Source organism: Natator depressus, chromosome 12 (assembly GCF_965152275.1).
Source record: "Natator depressus isolate rNatDep1 chromosome 12, rNatDep2.hap1, whole genome shotgun sequence".
Lineage (NCBI taxonomy): Eukaryota > Metazoa > Chordata > Testudines > Cheloniidae > Natator > Natator depressus.
In genome coordinates, this window is record NC_134245.1 from 8,484,216 (window position 1) to 8,511,161 (window position 26,946).

The 26,946-nt window shown below is 47.2% G+C and overlaps 1 protein-coding gene across 2 annotated transcripts in view; it reads right to left on the bottom strand.

Moving 5' to 3' along the window:
• Positions 1-11,019: 11,019 nt before the first annotated feature.
• The window catches only part of SLC12A3 (solute carrier family 12 member 3), a 37,588-nt gene continuing 21,661 nt past the window's right edge, over positions 11,020-26,946 (bottom strand). For both annotated transcript variants that reach the window (XM_074968531.1, XM_074968530.1), the window contains 10 exons: positions 25,498-25,638; positions 24,769-24,875; positions 23,198-23,280; positions 21,193-21,270; positions 20,545-20,646; positions 18,565-18,676; positions 17,090-17,176; positions 16,087-16,222; positions 14,175-14,242; positions 11,020-12,449 (listed from right to left, as the gene is read on the bottom strand). In XM_074968531.1, coding sequence (XP_074824632.1) covers positions 12,308-12,449; positions 14,175-14,242; positions 16,087-16,222; positions 17,090-17,176; positions 18,565-18,676; positions 20,545-20,646; positions 21,193-21,270; positions 23,198-23,280; positions 24,769-24,875; positions 25,498-25,638 — 1,056 coding nt within the window. In that variant the 3' untranslated portion in view covers positions 11,020-12,307. The remainder of the gene's footprint in view (positions 12,450-14,174; positions 14,243-16,086; positions 16,223-17,089; positions 17,177-18,564; positions 18,677-20,544; positions 20,647-21,192; positions 21,271-23,197; positions 23,281-24,768; positions 24,876-25,497; positions 25,639-26,946) is intronic.

Here is a 26,946-nt window from a genome sequence, read left to right on the forward strand (position 1 = left end):
CCCTTTGTCTATCTTGTCTATTTAGATTCCAAGTTCTCTGGGGCGGGGACTGTCTCGGGGGTGTTTGTACAATGCTAAAAACAACAGGATCCAGAGCTCAGCCAGACCCTCTAGGCCAGCGGTTCTCAAACTTTAGCAACCTCGGGACCCCCATTTTGATTTAAAAATTTTTTGCAGACGCCTAAGCTGCCCTGCTCAGGCCCAGGTCCTGCCCCTTCTCTTCCCTTCCCCTGAGCGTGCCTTGTCCCTGCTCCTCCTCCTCCCTCCCAGCACCTCCTGCACACCGCTGAACAGCTGGCGTCCAGGAGGCAGTGGGAGGGAGGAGGAGGAGTTGATCAGTGGTGCCCGGGGACCCCCTGGAGTACCCTTGCAGACCCCAGTTTGAGAAACGCTGCTCTAGGCACCATTGCTTCAATACAGAAACAACACCCCTGGGACCCTAAACACCTACTTGTCACCTGCCACCCCACACTGGAACCCATACAGTGCATCATCAAACAACTCCACCCCATATTTGATAGAGTCCCCATTCTGAAAGAAATCATTCCTGAACTCACTACCTCCACTTCGGGCCTTCAAACAACCCCCCCGACTTCTCCAAGCTTATCATCAGATGCAAGCTCCCCCAGTCAAGGACACACAAACTTAAAGTGCCACCCGACTCTGCCAGAACAACAGAGGCAACGCCTGCAATCATAGCTCCACTGCTACAATGATCAACACCCCCCCCAACAAACCTTTCTCAAGATCCATGGATCCTACACAAGCCCATCACAACATGTGGGGTTCCTCATCCAGTGCACTAAATGTCTCAATAACTTTGGGTGAAACTAATCACTGTGCTCTTGAATGAACTCACACAGAAAAATGATGAAAGACAAAAACAGCCCATCACCTGTGGGTGAACATTTTTCACAAAGTGATCGCTCTATGTCTGACCTATCTGTCTTCATCCTCAAAGGAAACCTGCACAAAGCTTTCAAAAGATGAGCCTGGGGGCTTAAATTCATAATGCTGCTTGAGGCTAAAAATCCTGGACTGAACAGAGACAGTGGATTTATGGTTTATTACAACAATCTGTAACCCAGGAACTAACCAGCCTCTTTTTGTCCTGTGACTGCAGAGGTGTTAATGGGCCACTCTACCTTGAATGGCCCCTTTGAATATGGACTAACTACTTTTGCTAAACAATCTGTCCCCCTTGCATTTGGCTGTGATGCTTGGAGTACCTTTCCCAGTCCTGAAGAAGAGCTCTGTGTGGCTCGAAAGCTTGTCTCTCTAACCAGTAGAAGTTGGTCCAGTAAAATGTATTATCTCACCCACTTTATCTCTCTCATATCCTGGGGCAGACATAAATACAACTATACCGCATACAAAAACAATGTAAGGAAAGAGAAGAGCACCATGTCTGAGTAAGTTACTGTTATACTTCTCTAATATTTGTATTGCATTAGCGCCTAGACCCCCCGGGTGCTTGGCACTGTACAAACATTTAACAAAGAGAGAGTCCCTACCCGAAAGACCTTACAGTCTCAGAGTATGTCTACACTACAGTCTAACCCTAGAGAGAAGCAACAGTACTGAGACAGAGAGATGCTTTCTGCGCCAATGTCTCAAATACAACTGCAAGAGACAGATTTCCTCAAATTTGGGGAATTATAAAAGACATCTCAGCAAAGTGCAGTGAGGAAAAATTGTTCCTGGCCCTGAAAGACAGGGGAGCAATGGCACTGCACCACTTACTATCCTGACACCAGATCAGGTATGGACAGTAATAACAAATGGACCCTCAAACAGTGTGTGACCCCATACTGGCTGGGACATACCTGCCCCTGACAGACACCTGAAGGGTCTTACACTTTAGCAACACGTGTGTATCTTGTCATCCCAATAAAGTCTCATTGAATTGAACTGCTTGGTCTAACCCTCCCTGATACCCTCCACAAACCCCAAACAACCAATAAACTGGCAATCCTCTGCTGTGTCATCTCCTTTCAGTCCAGTAGGCTCAGATCTCTGGATCTTGACTCAGTTTCCCTGGAAACAGGGATGTCCAGTTCCCATTGGCTCTCTGACAGATTCTGACATATCCATAATTTGCAGATACCTGAAGCACAATTGCTTGGCTCTTCTCTTACTTTCAAGGTAAAGTGCCATTAAGTCCTAAAAGTCAAGGAGACCCTCCCTGATCTGATGCTGTTTAGTGCAGAGTCTCTTTCCCATTCTTTGTCCCCAGTTGAAATTTTCTTCTGAACCCTCTTTCCTCCATTGACATCAATGGTAAAACTCCCATTAATGTGAACTGGATCACGGCTGTAGTGTGATTAAAAAAATAAATAAAGCAAGATATCAGTTTTATTTCCAAGCACAAAGTATTTATTTTTTGCCCATTTCATTAGGTGCTCAGTTTTCTCTGGCAGCTGGCGACTGTTGCCCTGAGGCACAATCGGTTCACGGCCAGTACTGTACACTTGTCTCTCATGTGTGTGTCATTTGCGGGATTAGCGAGACAAGGAGGGTGAGGTCATATCTTTTATTGGACCAACTTCTGTTGGTGAGAGAGACGAGCCTGCAAGCTTACCCAGAGCCCTTCTTCCAGTCTGTGTAAGCTTGAAAGTTTGTCTCTCTCACTAACTGAAGTTGGTCCAATAAAAGCTATTACCTCACCCACTTTGCCTCTCTAATATCCTGGGACCAACATGGCTACAACACCACTGCATACATTTGGACGCTTGTCATTTTTGGTTCTAAGCCAAGGTGAGCTGCAGTGTCTTATCCTGGATTGCCATGTGCGGTTACCCATGACACGATTATTTATTATTTGTATAACAATAGTGCCTAGCAGCCCCGGTCATGGCCCAGGATCCCATTGTGCTAGGCACCATACAAACACAGTCCCTGCGCCCTAAATCTCTACTGCCCTCCTCTACGAGGTTCCAGGGATGGGGGTGGTTCTATCATTGGGGCACTATCCCACTCAGAAAAAAATGAGAAAATAAAATGTGAAATCAGTTGAGCCTCATCCCAGTTCCATGACCCATCCACAGCTGATCAGTCTTTAACAGAGTAGCTTTTAGAGACAAAGGATGCAGATGGATGCCCTGCATTGTATAGCACCATCCAGGGGTACCAAAGCAGCAGGATCAGTTTAGCTGCTGGAGGAGAGCTGCTGTTCTTTAGTCACCCTGCCCCTGTCAACCAGCTAATAAGTTTCCGCCCGCCTCTCCCATAAGCAGGAAGGTTTTGGCTTCTCCAGTCCTGATCAGTAGTTGTACTCCATGCCCTCTCCTGGGAAGTAAGGAGGAAGGAAAATGCTGCAGTGATACAACCCAAGAACCTGATCCTCACGTGGTGCAAATAGAAGTCAATGGAGCTAGGACAGTTACCGCCTGTTGAGGACTTGGCCGTAAAACTCTAGCAGAACCAGCTGCTGCTCTGGTTTTGTTCCTGGTGTAACTGGCTGAGCACCCCTAGCACCTACCTTCTAGCTGGAAGTGGAAGAGGGCTTGGCAGGAGAGACCAATATGATCAAGAATTTAAAGGGGCACACCTGTAAAGGCCCAAAGCAAGATTTTTACAATGCGGCGTTGGCACACAGGGCCATCCAAATGTTAGGAGTGGATCTTGTGGGTTGGGTGTCTGTGTCTAGTGTAGGATCTTTGGGATTTGAAGAGATTAGTCCCAAGCTTATTGTCAGACTTTTCCTGTGTGGTTTCAATAAGTGGCTGTCATTTCCTCCACACTGTGTTCAGCTTTCCACTGACCCATGAACTATGCAAACAATGGAAGTCACCGTGCCTTTTCTGTAATCAAGATTAAAACTCGAACATAAGTTTGAGGGACAGAGGGCTGAGCACTTGCCGAGGCCAGATCCCACCTTCCTCCTGCCCTGCTCCTGCCCTAGATGTTTCTCGGACAGTTTGGAATGTCATTTGAAACCTCCCACCATTCAGTGTTTTTCCTTCCTCTGGGCAGGTTCTTGGGCAGAGGGGAGTCAGGACCTGGCCAAGTCATGGGAGTAGGATATTGGGGATCCCTCAGATGTTCTCTCTGCATGAGAGAATAGCCCTGTCTCTCACTCTGCATTTTGTTCCACCTTGCCACCGGTCAGGAGATGCAGCACAGGATGATCAAGGGATAATAGGATAACTCCATCCTAAAGGCAAGTACAGAGGCTGTATTGTTGTGTTTAGAAGCACTGGATTTTCTGGGGGGGGGGGAAGGAAAGGAGCAGGGCTGGCATATTATTCTTTATGGTTCTTATTCTGTATGGCTATATTGTTATTATATATGGACTGCAAGCATCCCATGAGCTCTCCTTCTCCTCCAGGGTAACGCCTCTGGGGATTTGGAGGTCACCTCCCCATGGTGATTCTTTTTCCAGTTGGCCCTGGTGTGTCTCCTCTCACTCTGTCCTCCTCCTCCTTGAGTTAGCTCTGCTTTGCAGAGAGGCTCCTCTTGTTGGCCTTTCCTCCCCCTTCTGGGTGTCACTTCTCCTTCTGGGCAGCTTCTGAGTTTGTAACACATCCTCTCATTCTCCATAGGATTGCCTCCAATGCAGCCTTTCTGTCTTTGGAAAAGAATGGCTGTGGATCCAAACGTCCACGAGCAGACTCAGCAAAAGTGTGAGTAAGGAAGATGCGGTTGGCTAGTAACATATAAGTAATATGGACAGCCAATCCATTGTCATTCAGAGCATATGACAAAGGCATTCCCAGCATATGTCCCACACGGACTGAGCACATGTCCAATTCGGCAGTGTTGTGGCAGAACCCCTGGATCTCTATGCCTTGGGAATGCTCTGCAGCTGAGCATGCTCCGTGCCCTTACATGCCCAAATAATCATGTCTTGGATCACAAAGTCAACAGGAAAGTACTAAATATAGCAACCAAACCTTTCCGTTTGTTCCCAGAGCCCAAAAACTGCTCTCATACTGCGGTGCATTACTAAGCCCTTTCTTTGCTACAGAATTCCTGTGACCACCTCCACAACGAGAAGTAAATTTGGAACCAGAGTTGAATCTAACCAGATCATATGGATGTGTACAACAGCAGAATGGCATTTTAGCCTTTTTGCATGATACAGACTCCTGACCTGGCAATGATAGAAAAGGCCACAGCCTAAGCATCAGAGAGGGCTAGAGGACAAAGGCAGGGAAAGCCATAAACATGTCTGGCTGGTAAAAGACACAAGGAAGAACTCAGTGCTGCTAGGAAAGAGATGTCCTTCCAGTTCCACTATATAAGGGTCCCAGGGGTTGGATTCAAGCCTTCACACAATGATTTAGACCTTGGAGAAGCTGTGGCTGGCAGCTGGTGTTTTTTAAGCTTCTTTTTAAATAGATATCTATAAAAAAAACCAGCTCTCCCTTTTTCACACCACACCAAAAGGCAGCGCTCCTAAACCATGCAGCAACAACCAACAGAATGGTTCTCACCATGTCCAGCTGCAGATGGAACTGTGGGTCTTTATTGGATCAGTCAGAGCCCAAAGAAAGAGCTGTCAGCTCCAGGAAGTTTGAAGCTGAGTTAGAGTGACATCTTGTTCAGTCAGCTAGTGAGTCAGGTGTGTGGTTCCTTTGATGTCCCTGATTCTGCAGGGTGTTTGTTCAAACATCTGTGCTTTCTAGCACAGTGGATCCTGCGGTCTCCAAAGCATGCTCTTCTGCCTTGTGATTAGAGAGAGGAGGCCCACACATCCACTGACTGTTTGCTTCCCTTGGTGGCAAATGCATTTTTCAAAGGCTGTGATCAGGCACGGAGTGAAGGGGATGACGCACTTGAACTTTATATAATTCTGTTACATTTTAAACAAATTAATCCTGGATCCGATTCTTCGCTGCTTCCACAAGTTCCAAAAAACTAAGATATGGGAGGGAGGGATTCTCAGAGAAACTGATTTACATCGGTTGTAGAGTTCCTTTAGGGGCTAGATCACGCCACCGGGGCACTGGCCTGAGTAGAGAGGCAGTATGGAGCTGCACTGCCCCGTGCTGGGCTTGGGGAGGGATTCAGACACAATTTCTTCTTGCACTCCCCACTGTGCAGAATAAGCCTGGTCCCCCAAAACGGCTGGTCTCCTCTGTGATCCAGTGTAGGAGGCGGGGAAGAGCCATGGCCCCACCTCTTCCTCATCACTGCCTACCCCCTTGGGACAACGTGGGCTCCTAGAGGTGCACAGAGAGAGTCTGTGATTGTCTGAGACTGCGATTAGTTCTTGGATGGGGTATGTGATGGAGAAAGGCTCCCCATGCCCTCCATCTCCCCAAGCACCTGGGGAAGGGCTTCTCACCATGAAGTCCTGCATGATAAGGACATTTGCAGCAGTCCAGTTGTCAATGTCAGGTAGAGTTTTGCCCATGAAAGGATCCATGCTGTGTCCATGAAAGATCAATTAACACCTGTAAAGCTCTTTGAAGATATAAAGTGCCAAGTAAGAGCAAAGTGTTATTCTCATTAATGCCTGGAGCATTGGCATTTCCCAGGCTGCAAGCCCAATGCATCTATTTGAATATATTACTGCATATGGCTGTAGTCTCTGAAGGGTTTGAAAGTACTGTGCTCACAAGAATTGTAGGCAGCTACGCTCCATTCAGCTCTTTTCTATCCCATCCTCAACAGATGCCAAGGTAGGGGAAAGGAGCGAACAGGGACTAGTCCTTTGACTCTGTGAAAAAGTGGCTGAGGCCAACATTTTCAAAAGTGGCCGCTGATTTTGGGTGCCCAACTTGAGACATCTCAGGTTGTGGGTGCTCAGTTGCTCGGAACATCGAGCCCAAGCTGTCGAAAGATGGGCTCCCAGGAATCGAGGGATCCAAAATGAGTAGGCACGTCTGAAAATCTGGCTGCGTGTGTGCCAGTCCCAGAGGCTGATGATCCTGAGCACTTTAAGCTAAAGCAAGAACATGTATCGTCGGTGATTATTCTATACTTAGCTTCATCTCTGTTCTGTGGTAATGCATACTTGGAAGGAACTTAGCAAACATGGGGTGACCAGCATGTGATCAAAATGCCCTAATGTACAATTAACTCCGATGTTCAAAAATACAAAGGCCTTTATGGATCAGAAATCCAGGCTTGTTATGATACAGCTGCATTCCTTGGCCTTAGTCTGATTTCACTTACACTGGAGTAAATCAAGATTAAATCACTGAAGTCAAAAGTGTTTACTGGTGTAAAACCCATCAGAATTAAGTCCCTTGGGTGAGATTATCAGCTTGCTTTCAACACTCCTGCTAATGCAAGATCCTAACCCTTAGAAATAAAAGATGTTCCCTTTTCAAAAGTACAGTGCAACCGGACAATTGTAATTCAGCAAAAACCTAATTAAAGACAAAGGGATATTGCCTGAATTAGGACTGCCCTATAACATCAACAGATATTAAGGTTACTTTGCACTTGCATAGGGCTTTCAACCCAAGGATCTCAAAGTACTTTGCAAACAGTAAAGAATTCAGGCTCAAAGCACCCCAGGAGGCATGGAAGAATCATTATCCTTATTTTACTTATTATTATTTACACACACACACACACACACACACACACACACACTCTTAAAAGAAGGTTAAAGTTGCAAAGTCAAGCCCTCAAAAGTGAGGAAAGGCCAGAATCAAGGTTTGCAGTCTTGTTGTAGCCATGCCGGTCCCAGGATATTAGAGAGACAAGGTGGGTGAGTTCATATATTTTATTGGACCAACTTCTCTTGGTGAAAGAAACAAGTTTTTGAGCAATACACAGCTCCTTCTTCAGTTCTGGGAAAGGCACTCAGAGTGTCACAGCTAAATACAAGGTGGACCAGATTGTTTATCATGCGTAGTTAACGTATATAGTAAGAGACCATTCAACAGGAGGTGGCTTGTTAACACCCCTCCAGTCCAAGGGCAAAAAAGGGAGGCTAGTGGGTTACAGATTGTTGTAATCAGCCATAAATCCATTGTCCTCATTAAAGACCATGATTTTTAGTGTTTAGCAAAGTTATGAATGTAAGTTCCCAGGCTTCTCTTTTGACAGTGTTGTGCAGGTTTCTCCTAAGGAGGAGAACTGAGAGGTCAGATATGGAGTGATTGTTGTGTGAAAAGCGTACGCCCGTAAGTGACAGAATGTTTTGTCTTTTATCGTGTTTCTGTGTGAGTTCATTTGAGAACACAGTGATTGTCTTGGGTTTCACCCACAGAGTTGCGTTATTGGGACATTTAGTGCACTGCATGAGGTATACCACATGTTGTGACAGGCATGTGAAGGAGGACCCACGGATTGTGAAAGGTGTGGTGTGGGAGAGTGTTGATCATTGTAGCAGTGGAGAGACATCTGCAGGTTTTGCATCTGTTGCTATGGCAGGGTCTGGGCACTACTTTAAGTTCTTAGGTCCTGGTCTGTGGGGAGCTTGTGTCTGATGATGAGTTTGGCAAGGTTGGGAGGCTGTTTGAAGGCCAGAAGAGGGGGTTTGGGAAAGATTTCTTTCAGGATGTGGTCCCCATTGAGGATGGGTTGTAATTGTTTAATGATAGCCCATATGGCAGGTGACAACGAGGTCTGTGTGGTCGGAGGTTCTCCTCCCCCCAGCCATATTGAAGTAGTTTCTCTTGGGGTCTTTGGGTGACCTGTTCCATGATGTGATCTACTTCTCTGGTGGAGCATCCTTATTCGCTGAAGGTGGTGTTAAGGTGTGTATCCTGGAATTTCTCCTTGGAGCATATTCTGTGCTATCTGAATGCCTGGCTGTAGATTACAGATTTCTTGGTGTGTTTGGGGTGGTTACTGGATCTGTGAAGGTAGGTGTGGTGATCCATGAGTTTCTTGTCCATGGTTGTTTGTAATGTTCCATTGCTGAAGCTGATTGTGAGTCCAGGAAGTTGATACTGGTGCAGGACTGTTCTAGAGAACATTCTTCTAGCCTTCAAACAACGCCCCAGACTCACCAAGCTCATCATTGGAAGCAAGCTCCCCACAGACCAGGGGACACAACTCAAAGTGGCACCAGACCCTGCCAGAACAACAGATGCAAAACCTTCTGGCATTTCTCCACTGCTACAATGCATTATATGTACAATGGACAGGATGGGAGCATATTAATGTTGGCTGGAGTCTTCTGCGGTATGCACCGGATATAAATGCTTGTACATCTGCTATGTATTTTGAAAATAGATCTCCTTGTTTGTCCTCGTGTGCTGAAAGGACTTTTTATCCTCTAAGGATTGTTTGCTACAGATAAACTCTATAGGTAAGTGCATGTGACCTTTCATCAATCAGAAAAAAAGACCAGATGATGGAGTGGTTTGAGGGGAAGTCCCAGGAACTTAAAACAGCCAGGACTCCTGTGGCAGCCGTTAGTCCTACTGTGAATTGGGTTCTTGGGAAGGGAGGGTGGGAATATTTGTAGAGGGCGTGAGCAGTTTGTGCTTTCAGTTGCACTTGGAGAGAGCGTTGCACCTGACCCCTGGACCTGAAGTTTATCACTGGGGCCTCAAAATAGAGCCTGGGGCCAGCTGCCCTGCTGGCGGCTGGTGTTTAAAGAGGAGGGGAGGCCTGAAAACAGATCCCGTGACCAGCAACATTGTAGTTGGGTGACATTGAGGAGGAGCAGGCAGGCTGGAAGCTGAACATAGCAGCCCATCCTCTCTGGCATCTCACTAACCTCCCTCTCTCCTGAAGAATTAGCAACCGATTCAATGACTGTGCTCACATTAGCAGATGTATCCGCTGCAAATAGCACTTTGCTTAGCACTTAGCACATCATCCTTTGATGCAGCGCTGAGCTCCCTGGCATTGGTCCAGCATATCACTAAAGCACATGCTTGGCTTTAAGCATGGGAGTCACTCTGTTAACATGCTTCAGTGCTTTGCTGGATGGCTAGGGTGACCAGACAGCAAGTGTGAAAAATCGGGACGGGGTGGGAGGTGATAGGAGCCTATATAAGAAAAAGATCCAAAAATCTGGACATCTGGTCACCCTAGAGCACACAGCACCTGGCAGGATCAAGCCCTGCCTACTTCTGGCTTTATGATGCAGTGGTGGAAAAGGCTGTTCCATAATCTAACTGGTCTTTAAGGATAACAATCTCAGCAGAGAGGCCAAGGATTTAAAGGGCCAAGGAAATGGAACCATGACAGCTGGTCCGAATTAAGACCCAGCATGTGAAAAGCTTCCATTGCTGCTGCCCAGGCTTTACCTGTTCTGAGGAAAGACAGGACTGCAGTCTCCAGGTCAGCCCAGCACCTTTCACCATCCCAAAGACAAGAGATGAATTGGCCTGGCTGCCTCTGTCACTCACGTCTCTGAAGTACCGGGAGGGAGGGATTTTTCTCCATGATGGAAGAGTTTACTAGGTGGAAAAACACCAGCCTCCGGCTCGGCACTGGAGAGAAGTCCATTTGTGCTGCCCACGTCACACATGGCTGAAAACAATCCATGGGCCATTGTGAAAAGCGGAGCCTGGTACCCGTGCCAAGGTCAGGGTGACCTAGGCTTTGCTGACCCTCGGGTAGCATTCACACCACTGGTGCAGTCTCACCAGTGGTTCAAACATGGGAGCACTAGTGCGGACAGGCACCAGCACCTGCCAGGGTTTTAAGCATCATATCACGCTGCCCTGCCCTGAGCAGAGTTACCCCTGGACCCCTGTCTTCACCAGTGCTCCCACCATGCTGCTGCTGGCAGAACTGAACCAATGGGAGCAAGAACAGGGAATTTCACACAGCCTTAGGCTGAGGTGCTAACAGCCGGGCCAGGTGATGCAGTGTCACCAGACAGAGCTAAGGCTCACGGCGATGCCAAGGTGTCACTCTGGAAGGAAATGATAGAAGACAATAAGCATCAGTTGCCACTGTGGGCCACTCATTTCCCCCCTCATTTCACACATGGGCAGCCACTTTCCCTCACCCGACGGGCCTATGGGTTTTGCGAGCTTAATACCTGTTTTTAATAGAAGAGAGGACTGCAGGGCGGCGTGTTTCATGTACCCCCGCCAGTGTTGTGTGCGGGTCTAAGGAAGGCAGACAAGCGCTCTCGCTAATGCTTGATTGGGGTCAGGGTAGGTCATTAAAACAAACACGACCAGGGAGGACAGCAGTATCACTGTCAAACCTTATGGTGAGCACATTCCCCGTAGCATTCACTCTGAACCAAATCTGTCTCTGACAGTATCTTAGAAGAAGGTTGATTAGAAAACTGGCCTGGGGATCAGGAGACCCGAAGTCTGCCACTGACATGTTGTGTGACCTTTGGCAGATCACATCACCTCTCTCAGCATCGCCAGCTGTAAAATGGCTATAATAATGAGGGAGGCAGTGTGGCCAGCAGGAATGAGGGAATGGCTGGGAGTCAGAGTGCGGAGTTCTAATCCTAGCTCTGCTAGTGACTCACAATGTGGCCTTGGGCCTCTCACTTAACCTCTCTGCCTCAGTTTCCTCAGCTTTACTAAGGGTCGGCAAACCTGACTTACTGAGTGTCATGAGAATGGAACAGTTCAGATTTTTAACAGTGCAGTTTCCTTTGTGGGGACAAAGGAGACACAATATGTGCTGACACAGCAGCAGAACATCCTGGAGCAATGCGTGGTCATTGGCACAAACCTCTACGCTGCAGTGCAGGATTGTAATGCAGTGGGGTCTCCCTTTCCTTCCCTAAAATTCTAAGGCAAGTCCCGTCCCTATTAATTTTTCTTCCTGTTTTCCCTCACCCCCTTTCTCTTCTCTCACCAGCCTCTTTCCTTCACTGACAAAGAAGCATACAGCTACTATACAATTGGGGCTAGAAACTTTGATGAATTTCCCAGCTTCTAACAGCCAGCAGTCACATTCTGATTGGAATCACAGGGTCATTTTCAGCAAATTAATGGGAAATAAATGGGCCAGATGATATCTGGGGGAACTGGAAGCCCAGTTCCTTTGGGCATCCAAATCTTTTAGGCAGCTTTGAAAATCTCCCGTAAAAGCTCTGACTTTCCCCCCATTACTGCCTCTTCTGTGTTGCCCAATAGGTCCCACTCAGGAATTTGCATTAGAGAACTCAGGAACAAATTATTCCCCCCATACAACATTTGGCATGTGGTGGTATTAAGGCGCTCCCAGGATATGCAAAGACTAGGATCAGCAAGATCGGTTTTCAGGAGGGGGAGAGCAGAGTTGGTATAAACCAGTGTTAGTCATTTCCCATCAGTAATCCTTTATCAATGGTTGCCATCAGCTGAAACCAGGAGAGTTTGCTTTTACCAGTGACTAGCACCCGAAAAACCGGAAGAGTTCATTCCAAGGCCAAAACCTGGCCTGAAAAAGTCACATCCCAACCCACCGTGCATTCAACCACATTCTATTGGCAGTAAAACGTCAGAACATTTTCTTGGTTTCCTCTGGTCAGAATAACTGGGGGTCTCAGGTCTTGCGAGAGGGTTTCTAGCCAGGCCATATAGAGGGAGCTGGGGCATCGCCCCTTTCTGCCTATTGGCAAGGTTCTGGAAAGGAGAAGAACAAAAACAAGAGAGGTATAAAGGGGGGGAAGAGAAAACCCTTGCATCTATTTTTGCCTTGGAAGAGTTTTATTCCCTGTGTGATGAGTCCATGTAGATTTGCAGATTATAGATCCACCTCATACACGAAAAGAACAGGAGGACTTGTGGCACCTTAGAGACTAACAAATTTATTTGAGTATAAGCTTTCGTGAGCTACAGCATCCGATGAAGTGAGCTGTAGCTCACGAAAGCTTATGCTCAAATAAATTGGTTAGTCTCTAAGGTGCCACAAGTCCTCCTGGTCTTTTCGCGAATACAGACTAACACGGCTGCTACTCTGAAACCTCATACCAACTGTGTGCCACCAACTTTCTGGGTCCTGTCCACCACACTGATTCCTGTTCACTTTGAATTCTGCTTTCTTTGTACTATCTCTGCTAGCAGAGGGGCTGAGCAGAACTGGTAAACTTGACTCGCCCTATAAACAGTCCTTGTGCTGCAGATGCTTCCATAGGCAGCCCCTGTTTAAGATTCAGTTCCCTGAATAGTTTGTGTCATGTCGAGCATTCACAAATGAAGAGCTGTGTTTCCTCAACTGGTCACTAGGTGGCCTGTGACTACAGGCTGTGGGGGGAGTTCAGTGCTCGTGACTTGTAGCTCTTACAATCAGGGCAAGGACCAGAAGAAAGTTAATTGAATTCAGTCAGCTGGCCTTGACAGGAGAGGGGCTCGGCTTCCTGTGTCACACTTGTGACCAACACTGTCTGGAGGGTTGAAAAGATTTCTGAATGAATGACAGTCTCACAAGAGTCAAAATCTAACTGGGCATCACTGACACAGGGACACCTGCTCGCCTGTTTATGGCCATATGAATGTAGCCTCCAAAACTACACCCAATAGGCCTTATGGGCCAGATTTTGTTGTGAAATCCGGCCCTTTTGCACCACTCAGGAGGTGAAACAGGGGCCAGAAAGCAGATGGACCTCCCCAGTTGAGAATTCTCCCACCATGTGGAGTCATCAGCCATGTGACAGACCCAGAGTAACCCACTCCTACACAACTCCCACACACCACCTTGGCAAAGCCAATACAACTGGAGTGCTGTTGCATTCCAGCTATTCTGAGCCTGAGATTGGCCCTTTTAGGGGATTCTATCAACTGGTATAGTTTAAAGCAACCTTGAGGCTGCTCTAAATTATGCCAGGACAGGTTCCAGCATCGAGCCAACCTCAATCAGGGAGCTGCAACCAGCTTTTTTGTGGCCCCTTCCCCTCTTCTGGAGCAGCAGAGAACCTGGCCTTCTAGGTGGAGATTATATCATCAGAGGAGCAATTATCCAGTCTACACAATTAGGTCTGCTCCAAACTGCTGCACTATTGTACAAACAAATTGAAAAAATATTGCATTATGCTACAGTAATGATCCTGAGCCCTACCTCCTATAATAACATCACTCATAGTGTATGAGGCCATCACTGTAGAAAACTAGTATTTTTCGGTGGGCCTTTCTGCAGATGCTGCATAGAAGGGGGTATACTTGTGGGCATACATGGACTGGTAGTGTCTGCTTAGTTGTTATTATGTAGAAGGAAGAAGACTGAAGGGACTGTTTCCATAGTAATCTATCCAAGAACAAGAACAGCCCATCAATACACTGACTTGTTGGAGAAGACAATACATAAGAGGCACATTATGGACCCTGATCACTCTGGGGGCTGCTGTTACTTACATGGCTATGAGAGCAGCATCCCGTGAGTAATCCAGCAAAATCTCATTCAGTCTCACTTGGCGAAGTGACTAAGGAGCAAGAAGTAAAAATCACATCAGCACACAGTCAGTCAGGCAGCGTCCCCCCGGAATGCCCGCGGATTTCCCTGATTCAACACCCGCCGTCCCCAGTGGGAGTCATTCCATCGACTTCAGTGAGTCCTGAGCGCATGCTGCAGGGCTGTGGTCGTTTGCCAAACAGAGGAGAGATCTGTGACACTCGGGACTGTCCCACGGGATCAGTGCTGGGTTTACAATGGCTCCAGTGGCGTCATGGAGCCATGCCCATGCTCAGAAGGGGCCCTGGCCTGCTCTGCTTGCCCTGTGCCCCGAGACCCTGCTGGCTCCCCCCGCCCACCACTTGCTCCTCTCGGCCTACCCGCTGGCTGGCCAAGGGCTCCTCTCTGCTCCCTGGCCCCACCCCCCCTGCTCAGACCCCAGTGCACCTCCGGCTCTGGGAAGTCTCTGCTTTCCACCACCTGTGGGCCCCCAGCTGTCCCCCCGGAGCTGGGCTGCTTGGGACTGGTGCAGAAGCCTGGCCAGTCTCGGCCAGGTGTGTGTCTGTGTGTGTGTGGTGGGGGGGAAACAATGTGGAGGGCTTGGCTGGGACCCTCCTGGCAAGTGCGTCTTGAGGGAGCCTGGCCGGGCAGGCGCTAACCTGGCTAATCACACCACTCCCGAGGGGCCAGGGCGATTCCCAGCCCTGGGCCCAGCCCTGGCTGCACTGCCGGCTCAGCCCGGCAGACACAGTCGCCTTCCCGAGGGCCGGTGAGAGCGGCCGGGAGGCAGGGCTTGGGGGAGTGGGTCTGTGGGGAGTAGGGGGGGTTGCTGGGCTGTGAAGCGGTGGGGAGGATCTGTGTGTGTTGGGGCACTAGGGAGTGGGGGTTCTGTGGGGGGTGCTGGGCAGTTGTGGTGGGGCTGTGCACAGGGGTGGTGTTGTGCAGGGTCCTGTGCATTTGTGGGTGGGTCTGGGGGGGTGCTGGGCATAGTGGGTCCAAGGGGCCTCTGGCTATAGGGAGTCGGGGAGTGTTGGGCAGGGGGGGCTGTGTGGTGCGGCATAGGCCTGCCCCTGAGGGGAAGGGGCTTGTTGCCAGCACAGAGTCGGGCAGGCCACTGTGCGTCTGGCAACTGCTGGTTTGTAAATAGTGCCCTCGCATTGGGCGGAGCAGGGCCACCCCTGCCATGCCATGCCCATTGCCTCTGGCTGGCCCCTCGCCATGCTGCATTGCCTCCATGGGGTCCACATATATGTTTGGCGCCGGCCCACAAAAGATCCCCTGCATGGGATTAAGGATGAACCATGACCTCACCCTGGTTACTGGTGAGGCCCCTAGCTGCCAGCACCGGGCATTCCTAAAGTCAGCCCGGTCTGCCTGCTGACCTCGTCTCCAGCCGAACGATGCCGCCTCCCTTCACCTCTCCTGAGAGCCATTTCCTTCCAAACCCTTTGGTCCTTCCACTGCGTCAGCATGGAATCAGCATGAAAACCCTCTGCAGCTCACTCTGTTCTCCACAGCACCAGACGAGCTCATGAAGGATCCAGTCTGCACCCAGTGAAGTCAATGGCAACACTTCCATTGACATCAGTGGGTGCAGGATGGAGCCCAGAGGGCTCCCAAATCATTAAGGGCCCAATCCTGTAAGGTGCTGAATGCTATTGCTTTGTAGTGATTTCAGTGGGAGTGGAGGGTGCTCAGCAACCCACAGGAGGCGCTCACGGCACCTTACAGGATTGGGATCCTGGAAAAGCCTGGAAGCAAGAAAAGCTTTCTGAATCATGGATTAGGTCAGGAAAATCCTTTACATGAGAATTCCTAGGTATTCTCCCTTGCCCAGCTGTTCAAATCTCCCAATAGCAGTGGTCATGTCCCTACCTTTGCTTTGTTTTTATTAACCTCCTCATCAGAAATCTTCCACGGGCAGTCACGCCTCATTTCATTCACCACGGCCTCATCCTTAAACCCATCGTTCAGCCTGAAGGGGGCGATCAGGTCATCAAATCTCTTGATGCTGCAAACAAACAAAGAGCATGATAGGATTGGAGCTCTGTCCTGACATTTGCTGTACTGTGTAAATGCTGCTAGGGTTTGTGAGCAAGCTAGGGGATCCCATTAGAAAGATGGTGGCTGTGGTTTGTTTCTGTCTTCTGAAGAGAGATCCTGGATCAACAAGAATGCTGGTCAGGTCTGAGTCATCATGGATAGTTCCCTGAAAACTTCAGCTCAATGCGCAGCGGTGATCAAGAAAGCTAATAGTATGTTAGGAGCCATTAAGAAAGGGGTAGAAAATAAGACAGAAAATATCATAATGCCTCTATATAAATCCATGGTACACCCACACCTTGAATACTGTGTGCAGTTCTGGTTTCCCCATTTCATAAAGGATATCACGGAACTGGAACTGGTTCAGAGAAGGGCAACAAAGACCATCAAGGGTCTGGAATGGCTTCCATATGAGGAGAGACTAAAAAGATCAAGGCTGTTCAGCTTAGAAAAGTGGTGACTGAAGTGGAATATGACGGTGGTCTATAAAAGCACAAATGGTGAGGAGAAAGTGAATAGAGAAGTGTTATTTATACTTTCCTACAGTACAAACACCTGAGGTCACCCAGTGAAATTAATGGGTAGCAGGTTTAATACAAACAACCGGAAATACTTTTTCACACAACACACAAATTAACCTGTGGAACTCATTGCCATAGGGTGTTACAATAGCTAAATGTATAACTGGGTTAAAAAAAACCTGAATAAGTTCATGGAGGATAGCCATTGATGGACCTATTAACCACTTGATATACCCACAATCAAGACACACACACACAGGAACCACGTCTAGAGAATCAAAGAGGCAAAGACAAAAACTATAGCAATAACGTACTGTTCAGGGCGTGGTTTCTGGTTAATGTCTGGAAGGACATGCACCTCATGGAACCCAAGTCGGAACTTGCTCAACAGAGAGACAATCCTGTAAGAGAGAAAAGGGGGGGATTTTTTAAAAAATCTACTCATTTTTTCCTGCTCAATATTTTACCAACCATCCCAGAAACTCTCTGAACATTTAAGACTCAAGAGAAGCAGATCACTAGCCTGAGACTCAGGAGACCTGGGCTCCACCACTGGCCTGCTGAGTAACCATGGGTAAGTCAATTTGCCTCTCTGTGCCTCAGTTTCCCCCTCTGTAAAATAGGGAAATTGCTACTGACCTCTTTTGTGGAGCACTTTGAGCTCTACTGATGTAAAGTGCTAAAGAAGAGTATTATTATAAATATCTGTCTGCTTAACAAGCCCTGCAAACACTAGGCCCACTCATGGTAGTAAGAATTTAGCCAGGTAGTAAGTATTGGCACGGTCATCTTCAAGGTGAAAAGTCAGAACCAGGAGGTAGCAGGGCGAGCTTTCATGGCATGGCCAATTTCTCTTTTTCTGGTCCACTGAGTATTTAACAATCACCTAACTACCACATCTTCTGTAGTGGCATTCGGCTACTTTCCCATTTACTGCTGACAGCTCTTTCTGTGTTCAGCTCCTGTAATTTCACGAGCCACCTAGTTCAGGCCTCTTACCAGCGGGAATTTCATTTCCGTGGCCCTAGGGTTTGCATTTTTAAAAATCATATTTGCATTTTTTATTCTCAACCCTTGTGCACTCTCAGTACATTTTCCCACAAACACAAGCAATGTCACTTTAAAATAAACAGACAAACAAACAAATGGAGCAGATCCTCCGATGATGAAAATCAACATAGCTCCGTTAGCTGGAATGGAATTATGCTGATTTACACAAGCTGATGACCAGGACCATGGCATACCATGCAGAAGAAATACAATTTAAAAATGATCAAAATAAAAAAAGAGCTTTTGACATTTCTAAAACGAAGAGAAGAGTGTTGGGTAAACAGCAAAATTCCAGACTTAAATCCCCAGAAGGTGCAGCAAATCTGTGAGATAGTACAATCTATGGGGTAGGTGGCAGGTAACTGTTATTATTTTGTTTTCTGTATGCTGTGCCTTTACATTTCTAGGAATCTGGTGAGGCAAGCTGCCATTTTGGGCGGTTGAGTTGATTTCACAGCAGACACACAGATTGGGCTCTCCCATGGAAACTTTGCTTTTGTTCTTTCTTCCTTAGTTATTTCAATTAATCCAAAATACACGCTATTCTGACTGAATATACAGAGTTGATGCAAGGTCCACTCAAGTCAATGGAAAGACTCCTATTGGCTACACTAGGCTTTGTACTAGGCACTTTGTGTACAGAAAATCATAACAGAAGTGACTCTGAATTACTGATGGGATTAGTGGCATCTAATGGTCTCACGAGCTCTATTTGATCAATGCTCAGTAATGCACTTACGCCTTCCTCTCTTCATCCATCCTGTGGATCTGCCCACCAACAAACACCCGGGTTTTGCACTTGCCCCATCGCTTCTTGCGGCTGAGGAGGTATGGAATCAGGAGCGTGAGACCTGCCACAGGGAAGAGCACAGGGATTGGGTCTTACTTTTGGGGACCAAACAACTGTTTAACATTCTAAATCAGAGATGGAGAAGACCCTGTGTGCTTGCCAGCCCATCCCCCCACCAGTGTGAGATTGCACCCTGGGATGTATTTTCTAGTGTACTGCTCCGTCTAGTATTAAATGTCCCCAGCTAAAAATCACACCCTGCATTGCCAGATCTCTGGGTTGCAGTTAGTCCCAGATGGAGACTCATGCAAATATTGTAGTGCAATCTCTTTATCTTGAAAGTGCAAATTACAAATGTAGAATTATTATTTTTTACATAACTGCACTCAAACACAGTGTAAAACTTTAAAGCCTACAAGTCGAACCATGAAGGGGCATACGAAGGTTTAGCATATCTGGCATGTAAATACCTTGCAGCACTGGCTACAACAGTGCATTGCGAACGCTTGTGCTCACTTTCAGGTGACATTGTAAATAAGAAGCATTCTCTCTCATTAATGTAAATAAACGTGTTTGTCTGAGCGATTGGCTGAACAAGACATAGGACTGAGCGGACTTGTATGAGGTGAATTGAAAAATACTCTTTCTTTTCTCTTTTTTTACAGTGCAAATATTTGGAATAAAAAATAATCATATAAAATGAGCACTGTATGCTTTGTATTCTGTGTTGTAATCGCAATCAATATATTTGAAAATGTAGAAAAACATCCAAAAAGTGTTTATAATAAATATAAATTGGTATTTTGGTATTGTTTAACAGTGCATTTAAAACTGCAATTAATCGCAACTATGTTTTTTAATCTAGTTAATTTGCTTTGCGTTAATCGCATGCATTAACTGTGATTAATTGACAGCCCTAATAATATAGTAATTCACCTCCGCTTCACTCTACATCTTACCCTCCTACCTTCCTCCCCTCAAGTTTTTCCTCTGTTCTGTCCCCGTCGCTCCTCTCCCTTCTCTTGTCTTTCCGTTTAGCTGTTTCCTCCTACCTAACACTCTTGGGGGAAAAAATCATGGAACAAATACTCCATTTGCCATCATCACATTGATTGCTCTGCTTGTAGATTGTATTCTTTTCCACTACCCCTTGTCTGTCCTGTCTATTTAGATGGCAACCCTTTTGGGCAGAGACAGCCTACTGCTTATGTCTGTACCGTGCCTTGCACAACGGAACCCCCATCTCGGTTGGTCCCTAGGTGCTACCGTAACAAACATGATTAACCGAAGCAAGTCTCTGTAGCCAGTGCTGCTGTCGAATGTTTTCTGCTCAAAACGATTATATTGAAAGCCTCCTGCGTGCTATCAGCAGCCCTGGTAGAAAGGGCAGTGCAGGAGAGATTTTGCAAAGAGAGTATGAGTGAGATTTGCAAAAAGAGTCTAAGAGAGTTGGGCACCCAAATCCCACTGGTTTCAATGAGAGTTGGGCACCTACCTCTCTTCATCGCCTTTGAGAATCTCAGGCAATGTCCTCCGTAGGCCACGCTGGCCAAGCATGGCAAGGTTTTGGTGGAACTTAACAGCACTGTACAGGAGCAGTACAGTGATCTGGGGGTAGCTGACAACTGCTAGGCGGACACTGCTGTGAAGGGCTTCACCCTGCGGAAAGCTGGAAATGCATGGGTAGGAACTGTCCTTCGGAGAACTTGACCCTGACACTGCTGAGGAATGACTGAGATGGATGATTACATGGGGGTGAGCACAGCTGAAGAGGTCACTGCCCTGCAGTGGCTTGAGACCCAGCTGTAGCGGGGAAAACCTTCAGTGATCAGACTCATTCATGAGCTGAATGGAGGGTGGGATGGAAATAATGAGATAAAAAAGTCCCAAATCTGTGTGCAGACTCAGAGTATTAAGGTCAAAGGTCACCTCCATCATCAAAGAGCCAGTAGATGTCAATAGTCTTCTTGCCCTGTTCAGTCTGGAAGATGGTGCTTGCTTGCTGTTCCGCTGTAAGGGCATCAGGATCCGCTAGCAAGGGGGAAAGAACCCACAGCATGAGAGACAGGTCCTGGAATTTGACATGTGCTGTTCTTCCAACTCTCTGCAGCAGGTGGCAGGCCCTTCCTATTTACAGCCTGCAGGCTACGGCAAAATGCTGTCTAGGCCAGTGCTACTCAAAGTGGTGGTCTGCGGACCGATGCCGGTCCGCGAGCCATCGGCTGCCGGTCTGCGCGCACATTGGAAAAAAAAATGCCGGTCCCCCACATCAGATAGCTTGAGAAGCACTGGTCTAGGCCATATCCTGTAAATGTATGATCCAGAGCAAAGCTTAGTAGCTGAACCCTATTTCTGTATTTGGTTAGACCAAAACGCTTGATCCAAACATCCCCAAACCCTGCAGACCCAAACTTTAGCGAAGTTCAGATCTGGACTTTGCAGCCAGGGTCCCTGTGTAACTAGTAGCCAAAAATCAGTCAGCTAGTTGGCCCTGATATGGTAGAACATCATTATTTTTCACTGCAAGTTGGAGGGTGAGCATTTCATATTACAAAGATGAACGTGGTTAGAACTAACATGTGCCTGTCACAGTGGGTACCACACCATTTGCTCCATTCTCTTTAGGGTCTTCTGCTGGGTCAAACACCGGGTTAACTGCAAAAGAGATGATGAGAAGAATAAAAAAAACAAGGAGTACTTGTGGCACCTTAGAGACTAACAAATTTATTTGGGCATAAGCTTTTGCGGGCTAAAACGCACTTCATCGGATGCATGCAGTGGAAAATACAGTAGGAAAATTATATACACAGAGAACATGAAACAATGGGTGTTGCCATACCAACTGTAACAAGACTAATCAATTAAGGTGGGCTATTATCAGCAGCAGAAAAAAAACTTTTGTAGTGGTAATCAGGATGGCCCATTTCAAACAGTTGACAAGAAGGTATGAGTAACAGTAGGGGAAAAAATTAGCATGAGGAAATAATTTTTACTTTATGTAATGACCCATCCACTCCCAGTCTTTATTCAAGCCTAATTTAATGGTGTCCAGTTTGCAAATTAATTCCAATTCTGCAGTTTCTCATTGAAGAATAAAGAATAAAGGCAATGGAGACGTGAAAGACAAAACAATGGAAGGTTCTTTTCACTTAGAAAACTATTATGGCTAAATCCAATGAACATTGAACTTATGTTCATTTTAATTTGAACTCTAAAAACATCCTGAACAGAAAAGTTAAAGCTAGTTTAGAAAACGTTTGCATTTATAGTTGCAGCGTTAAATTCTGCTGCATGTGTGCTAGTTTAGGGGAAAATTCACTTCTGCACAGAAAGCCAGCACAAAGGACAGACACCACTTAAATTCCACTTAAGCCCTACGCTGAAGACTTAAATGGTCCATAGACTTCATGCCAGCCTTTTGCACGATGGTGAATTTCATCGTTAGCCAATCTGCACGGAACCTAACAAAGATTTAAAGCATGTTAAAAAGCAGAAGGTAATTGACTTTAGACAAAGACCACTTCTGTCAGCCCCAAGAACTCCTGTGCACCTGTGGCAGAGGGTGTTCCAGCTGCTCATGAGGAGCTCATTGTTATTTCAGAGATGTGCATGACATAGGACTGCTGTTCACTGTGGTGAATTTACCCCAAGGCAGAGCACAAGGCCTGGGCACTGTTCAAGCGAGTCTTAAGTGGTGCATAGACTTTGTGTGAGCCCTCTGCACGGGAGTGAATGGTCACCCTGAGAGTAATTTGCTGTAATGACACTGGCAATTCGTTCTATAGCCTTTCATCACTCTTTGTGGGTGCGGTGATGAATTAATGGAGAACCAAGCGGCCAGGCTGATCTCAGACACTGGAGCTCTGTAAAGCAAGCTCTGAATTTTACAAGAAGTCTGTGGTGAGGTGCGGTGACTGAGTTGTTCAGGGGGTTGCCTGCGGTCCTGAAGGCTGTGGGTGTGTCTTATTTGATCTCACACTGAAAGGCCACCTCCAGTTCACCCAGCAGCAAGATGGGTACCTGATCCACTGGGACAGGGCCGTCAAAGGCGGTCAGATGTGATGCTGGCAGTACCACTCCCTTGTGTACCATTGGCTGTGAAACGGACATGCCTTCACCATGTCAGCCCAATGAGCCGCTGGCTAGGGGGCACTTTGAAATGACCCAGAAATATGTTATACACTTCATTTCCCCAGTGACATTCCCCAGTGCAGCCGCTCGGGTGGAACAGTGCAGAGTACTGCCATGAAATGATTTTGGGCTGGGAAGTGAAGAATAGCACGTTCAGTTGCAGTAACTGGAAGAATTTGGGGAGTCAGAAGGATTCTGGCCACGTACAGTCAAAGTTCTGTGTCAAAGCCCTTCCTCTTGCAGGGGGAAATATTTGACACCTTGTTTAATTATTAACAAGAGGGGCACCGTTACTGATCTGCAAAGGGCAAGTGGGTTTGACTTACTGTGTTCATCCATTCAACTGATATGCCCGTGTGCACTCCCTGCTACTTAAGACTAGGGATCTAACAGTCTCACCCCAGCAGCAGCTGGTGCAGTTCCTGCACGTGTGGCTGCAACAGACACTTACTGTGAGCCTGGATCATTCTGGAAACATTCAGCCCTTCCTTCGTTCTCATTAAGCATATTCCATACTTGAAGTCAAACGCATCACTGGAACGAGAGCGAGAACACACACTTAGCACTGACATTCTTTGCATTCGATGGGACTCTAGGAACAGGCTCAGAGGGGCTGTCCCTTTAGTTCAGTATGCTAGCCATCTGACATTGGTCACTATTGGAGACAAGACACCAAATGAACCTGACCTCTGAGCTTTTCCAGTGGGGAATGCCTTTAAAAGCTAACCAAAACTTCAAGACAAATGGTACTGGTGTGATCACTGTAACTGAGGTTACTACAGAGCAAATCCTGCCCCCAGCACAAATCCTAGGTGGCCAGACTACACCTTGAGGAGTCTCAGAGAGAGCCCAGAGACATGAACCCTTCCTACTCCAGCACAGAGCAGTCTAAGAGCTACTCACTTCAGTCCCAGGGCTGTGGTGGAGGTGGTGTTCAGTGATCACTCCGTGCTTCAGGTGAATGCAAGAGCTCTGCTTTATTCTGTGTCCAGTTCCAGCTGGCTGTGCCTAACAAGAGCTTCCCAGTGCCCCACCCAGACGCTGTCTGGGAAGCTCAGCCCTTAAGGGCACAGGCCCCAGTACCACAGTGGCTGTGTTTCCCTTCTACACTGGAAGTAGGGGGGAGTGTGGCCTGTGGATCTTCCCAGATCATAGCGAGCTTCCAAAAACCACTGCTCCATGGCACCCTTGATGCAACGGAATTGTCATCTTTCTGCTGCATCCAGGGTCTTCTCCACCCATGGAGAGGGTGGGCAGGATTGTGCAGAGCACCGAGCTTGTCAGATCCTCTTCCCCCACGTGCCTGGAAATACTACTGATGCAAACGCTTGTCAGCCCTTAATTGGAGCAAAGCTAAAGCAAACACATCCCTGGGATTGCCTTTGCCTATCAGATGTGGTCAAGGCAGCTGGTGAGATGTAGTCAGTGTATGGATGCAAAAATGGGCAGAGCAATTTAGACGTCTGAGGTGCAGATAAACTGCGGTGGTTGGAATCCACCTAATTTAACACATGCTAATAAAAACAATCACGGAAATAAGGCTTTGCCCTCCTAAAGAAAGTCACAACTCAGGGTCAGGTAGGTATTCTTATCCCCCTTTACAGAAGGAGAAGCTGGGGCACAGAGAGACTGAGTGACTTCCCAGAGGTCACACAGGAAGCTAGGAATTAGATCTCCATCCCGACCTCCTGACTCCCAAGTCCCCTGCTTTAGCCTCAAGCCCATCCTTCCCCACTGCAGTGAGAGACTGGTAGTAGCCCTGAACACCCACCAATACACATCTTGCTGACCAGCGGCTGCAACAGCCTTGCTAAGTTTCCAGAGGCTAAACTGGGAGCCAATGGAGGCTGCTGGTGTCAAACTTTGCAGTGGATTCATGAAGATGGATAGCCATGAAAGCGGGCTAGTTATACACCACCATATTCCTTCCTGAGTGTCCTCCAGTTCACCCAGAACTCCCTACTGTTCAACTGGGAGCAAACAAAGCAGGCAACACTATCATCAACCAGCCTCCCAACTTACTGCAGGATTCCAGTGTACTCCTCCACCGTCCTAGGGTGAGCTGTCTGCCAGTTCTTCTTGTACCCGATCACCAGGATATTGGGTTTCATCTTCCCAAGACCAGATGCCTTGGTTAATAGATATTTTTCCAGTGTTAATAGGACTATATATACATCCCTGCCATACACACATGCATTTATTTCATCTGAAGGTATCATCACATGCACAGAGTCCTATGACCCAGGAGCCACTAGATAGTGCCCTCTAGGCCCAGTTCTGAGCAAGGAGTAGTGTGTAAACTGCACTATGCCAGGAGCAGTCCCAGGAGCACTGTGTCTCAGAGACACCCCTCTAAATCTTAAGTCCTCCTCCTTGCTCCATGGGGGACAAGGATAATATGCCATTGGAATAGGTCAACAGCAAATTATAACATTGGCCAGTGAGTGGGGGGTTGGAGCCAAGGGTCCACTCATTCCCCACCCACCTGCTCCAGAGATGGAATGAAGAGTGCTGGCTAACCCATGAAGGGGCACCAGGAGAGTTTTTACTCCCCTCTAGTCCCTTGGACGGGCATGAACGCCAAGTCATAATCCATCCCTTAGCAAATCATGCTGGCTCCCACAATACTGACCTCTTCTCAGTGAAAAGGTTGAAGGCCGCTTTTAAGAAACATTGAAGAATTCCTTGATGCAAGATTTACAGCAGGGGACTGCAGTTCCTTCATAATTCATATCCAGTTTAGGGCTTTACCTGCATAAGTGTTTGGGCTCCGCTTCTCAAGTCATCAGCTACCACGTCCGTATAGAAAGCTTTGATCTTTCTCTTGGTCAGCCACTTTGTATGGCCATTGGAGGTGAGCCTGGATTCTGGCATCTTCTGCTTGCATGGTCCCTGTTATTGAGTGGGAGGAAAGGACACAACAGTAGCATTAAGGCTCGGTGTGTTTGCGACATGCAAACCATTTTTAGCTGGTGGTTTTAAGTTTATCCCCATAAAATAATATGCTTTACTTTGCACCAAACAGCTTCATATCCTGCAGTCTCCTGAATCATATATGAGATCCAGACTTAGCCCCTGGAAATGTGGGATGACATAAGAACAGCCATACTAGATCAGACCAATGGTCCATCTAGCCCAGTATCCTGTCTTCTGACAGTGGCCAGTGCCAGATGCTTCAGAGGAAATGAAAATAATAAGGCAATCTATCAAGTGATCCATACCCTGCCATCCGGTCCCAGCTTCTGGCAGTCAGAGGTCTAGGGACACCCAGAGCATGGGCTTGCATCCCTGCCCATCTTGGCTAATAGCTATTGATGGACCTATCCTCCATGAACTTATCTAATTGTTTTTTTGAACCCAGTTATACATTTGGCCTTCACCACATCCCCTGGCATTGAGTTCCCCAGGGTGACTGTGCGTTGTGTGAAGAAATACTTCCTTGTGTTTGTTTTAAACCAGCTGCCTATTCATTTCACTGGGTGATATCTGGTTCTTGTGTTAAGTGGTTCTTACTCACCTTCTCCACACCAGTCATGATTTTATAGACCTCTATCATATCCCCCTTTAGTTGTCTCTTTTCCAAGCTGAACAGTCCCAGTCTTATTAATCTCTCCTCATAGGGAAGCTGTTCCATCCCCTTAGTCGTTTTTGTTGCCCTTCTCTGTACTTTTTCCAAGCCATCATTAGGCAGAAGTTCGATTAATCCTCATCACACTGCAGTGTGATTTGGAATACATGTTCCCCATCCCACACACACATTACATTAATAGTGGCTCCACAGGGCTCACTGTGTCTGTGTAAAATAAGGTTGAAAATAATTGGAAGCTGAAGACAATCTTATAGGGCCAAATCCTGAAGTCCTGACCCAGGTCCTGATTCTGTCTCCCACTGAGATCTCTGGCAAAACTTCTGTGGACTTTAAATGATACCAGAATTCAGTCCTGCCTTTGCCAAAATCTCACTGATACCAATGAAGTTTTATGTGGCACAGGACCTGGTAAAATCTGTGAAAAGCCTTCATGATATCGCCTGGAATGCAGGTTTCATTGGTTGCTTTTAAAGAAGGACTTTTATGTACACAGATCCATATTCATGTACCAATACAGCTTTGAAAATCCTAGCCTCAGTGGTTTGCCCAAGGTCGCACACAGCCGGAAATTGACCACAGAGCCTCATCTTGGTGCCTTTACTGCAAGATTA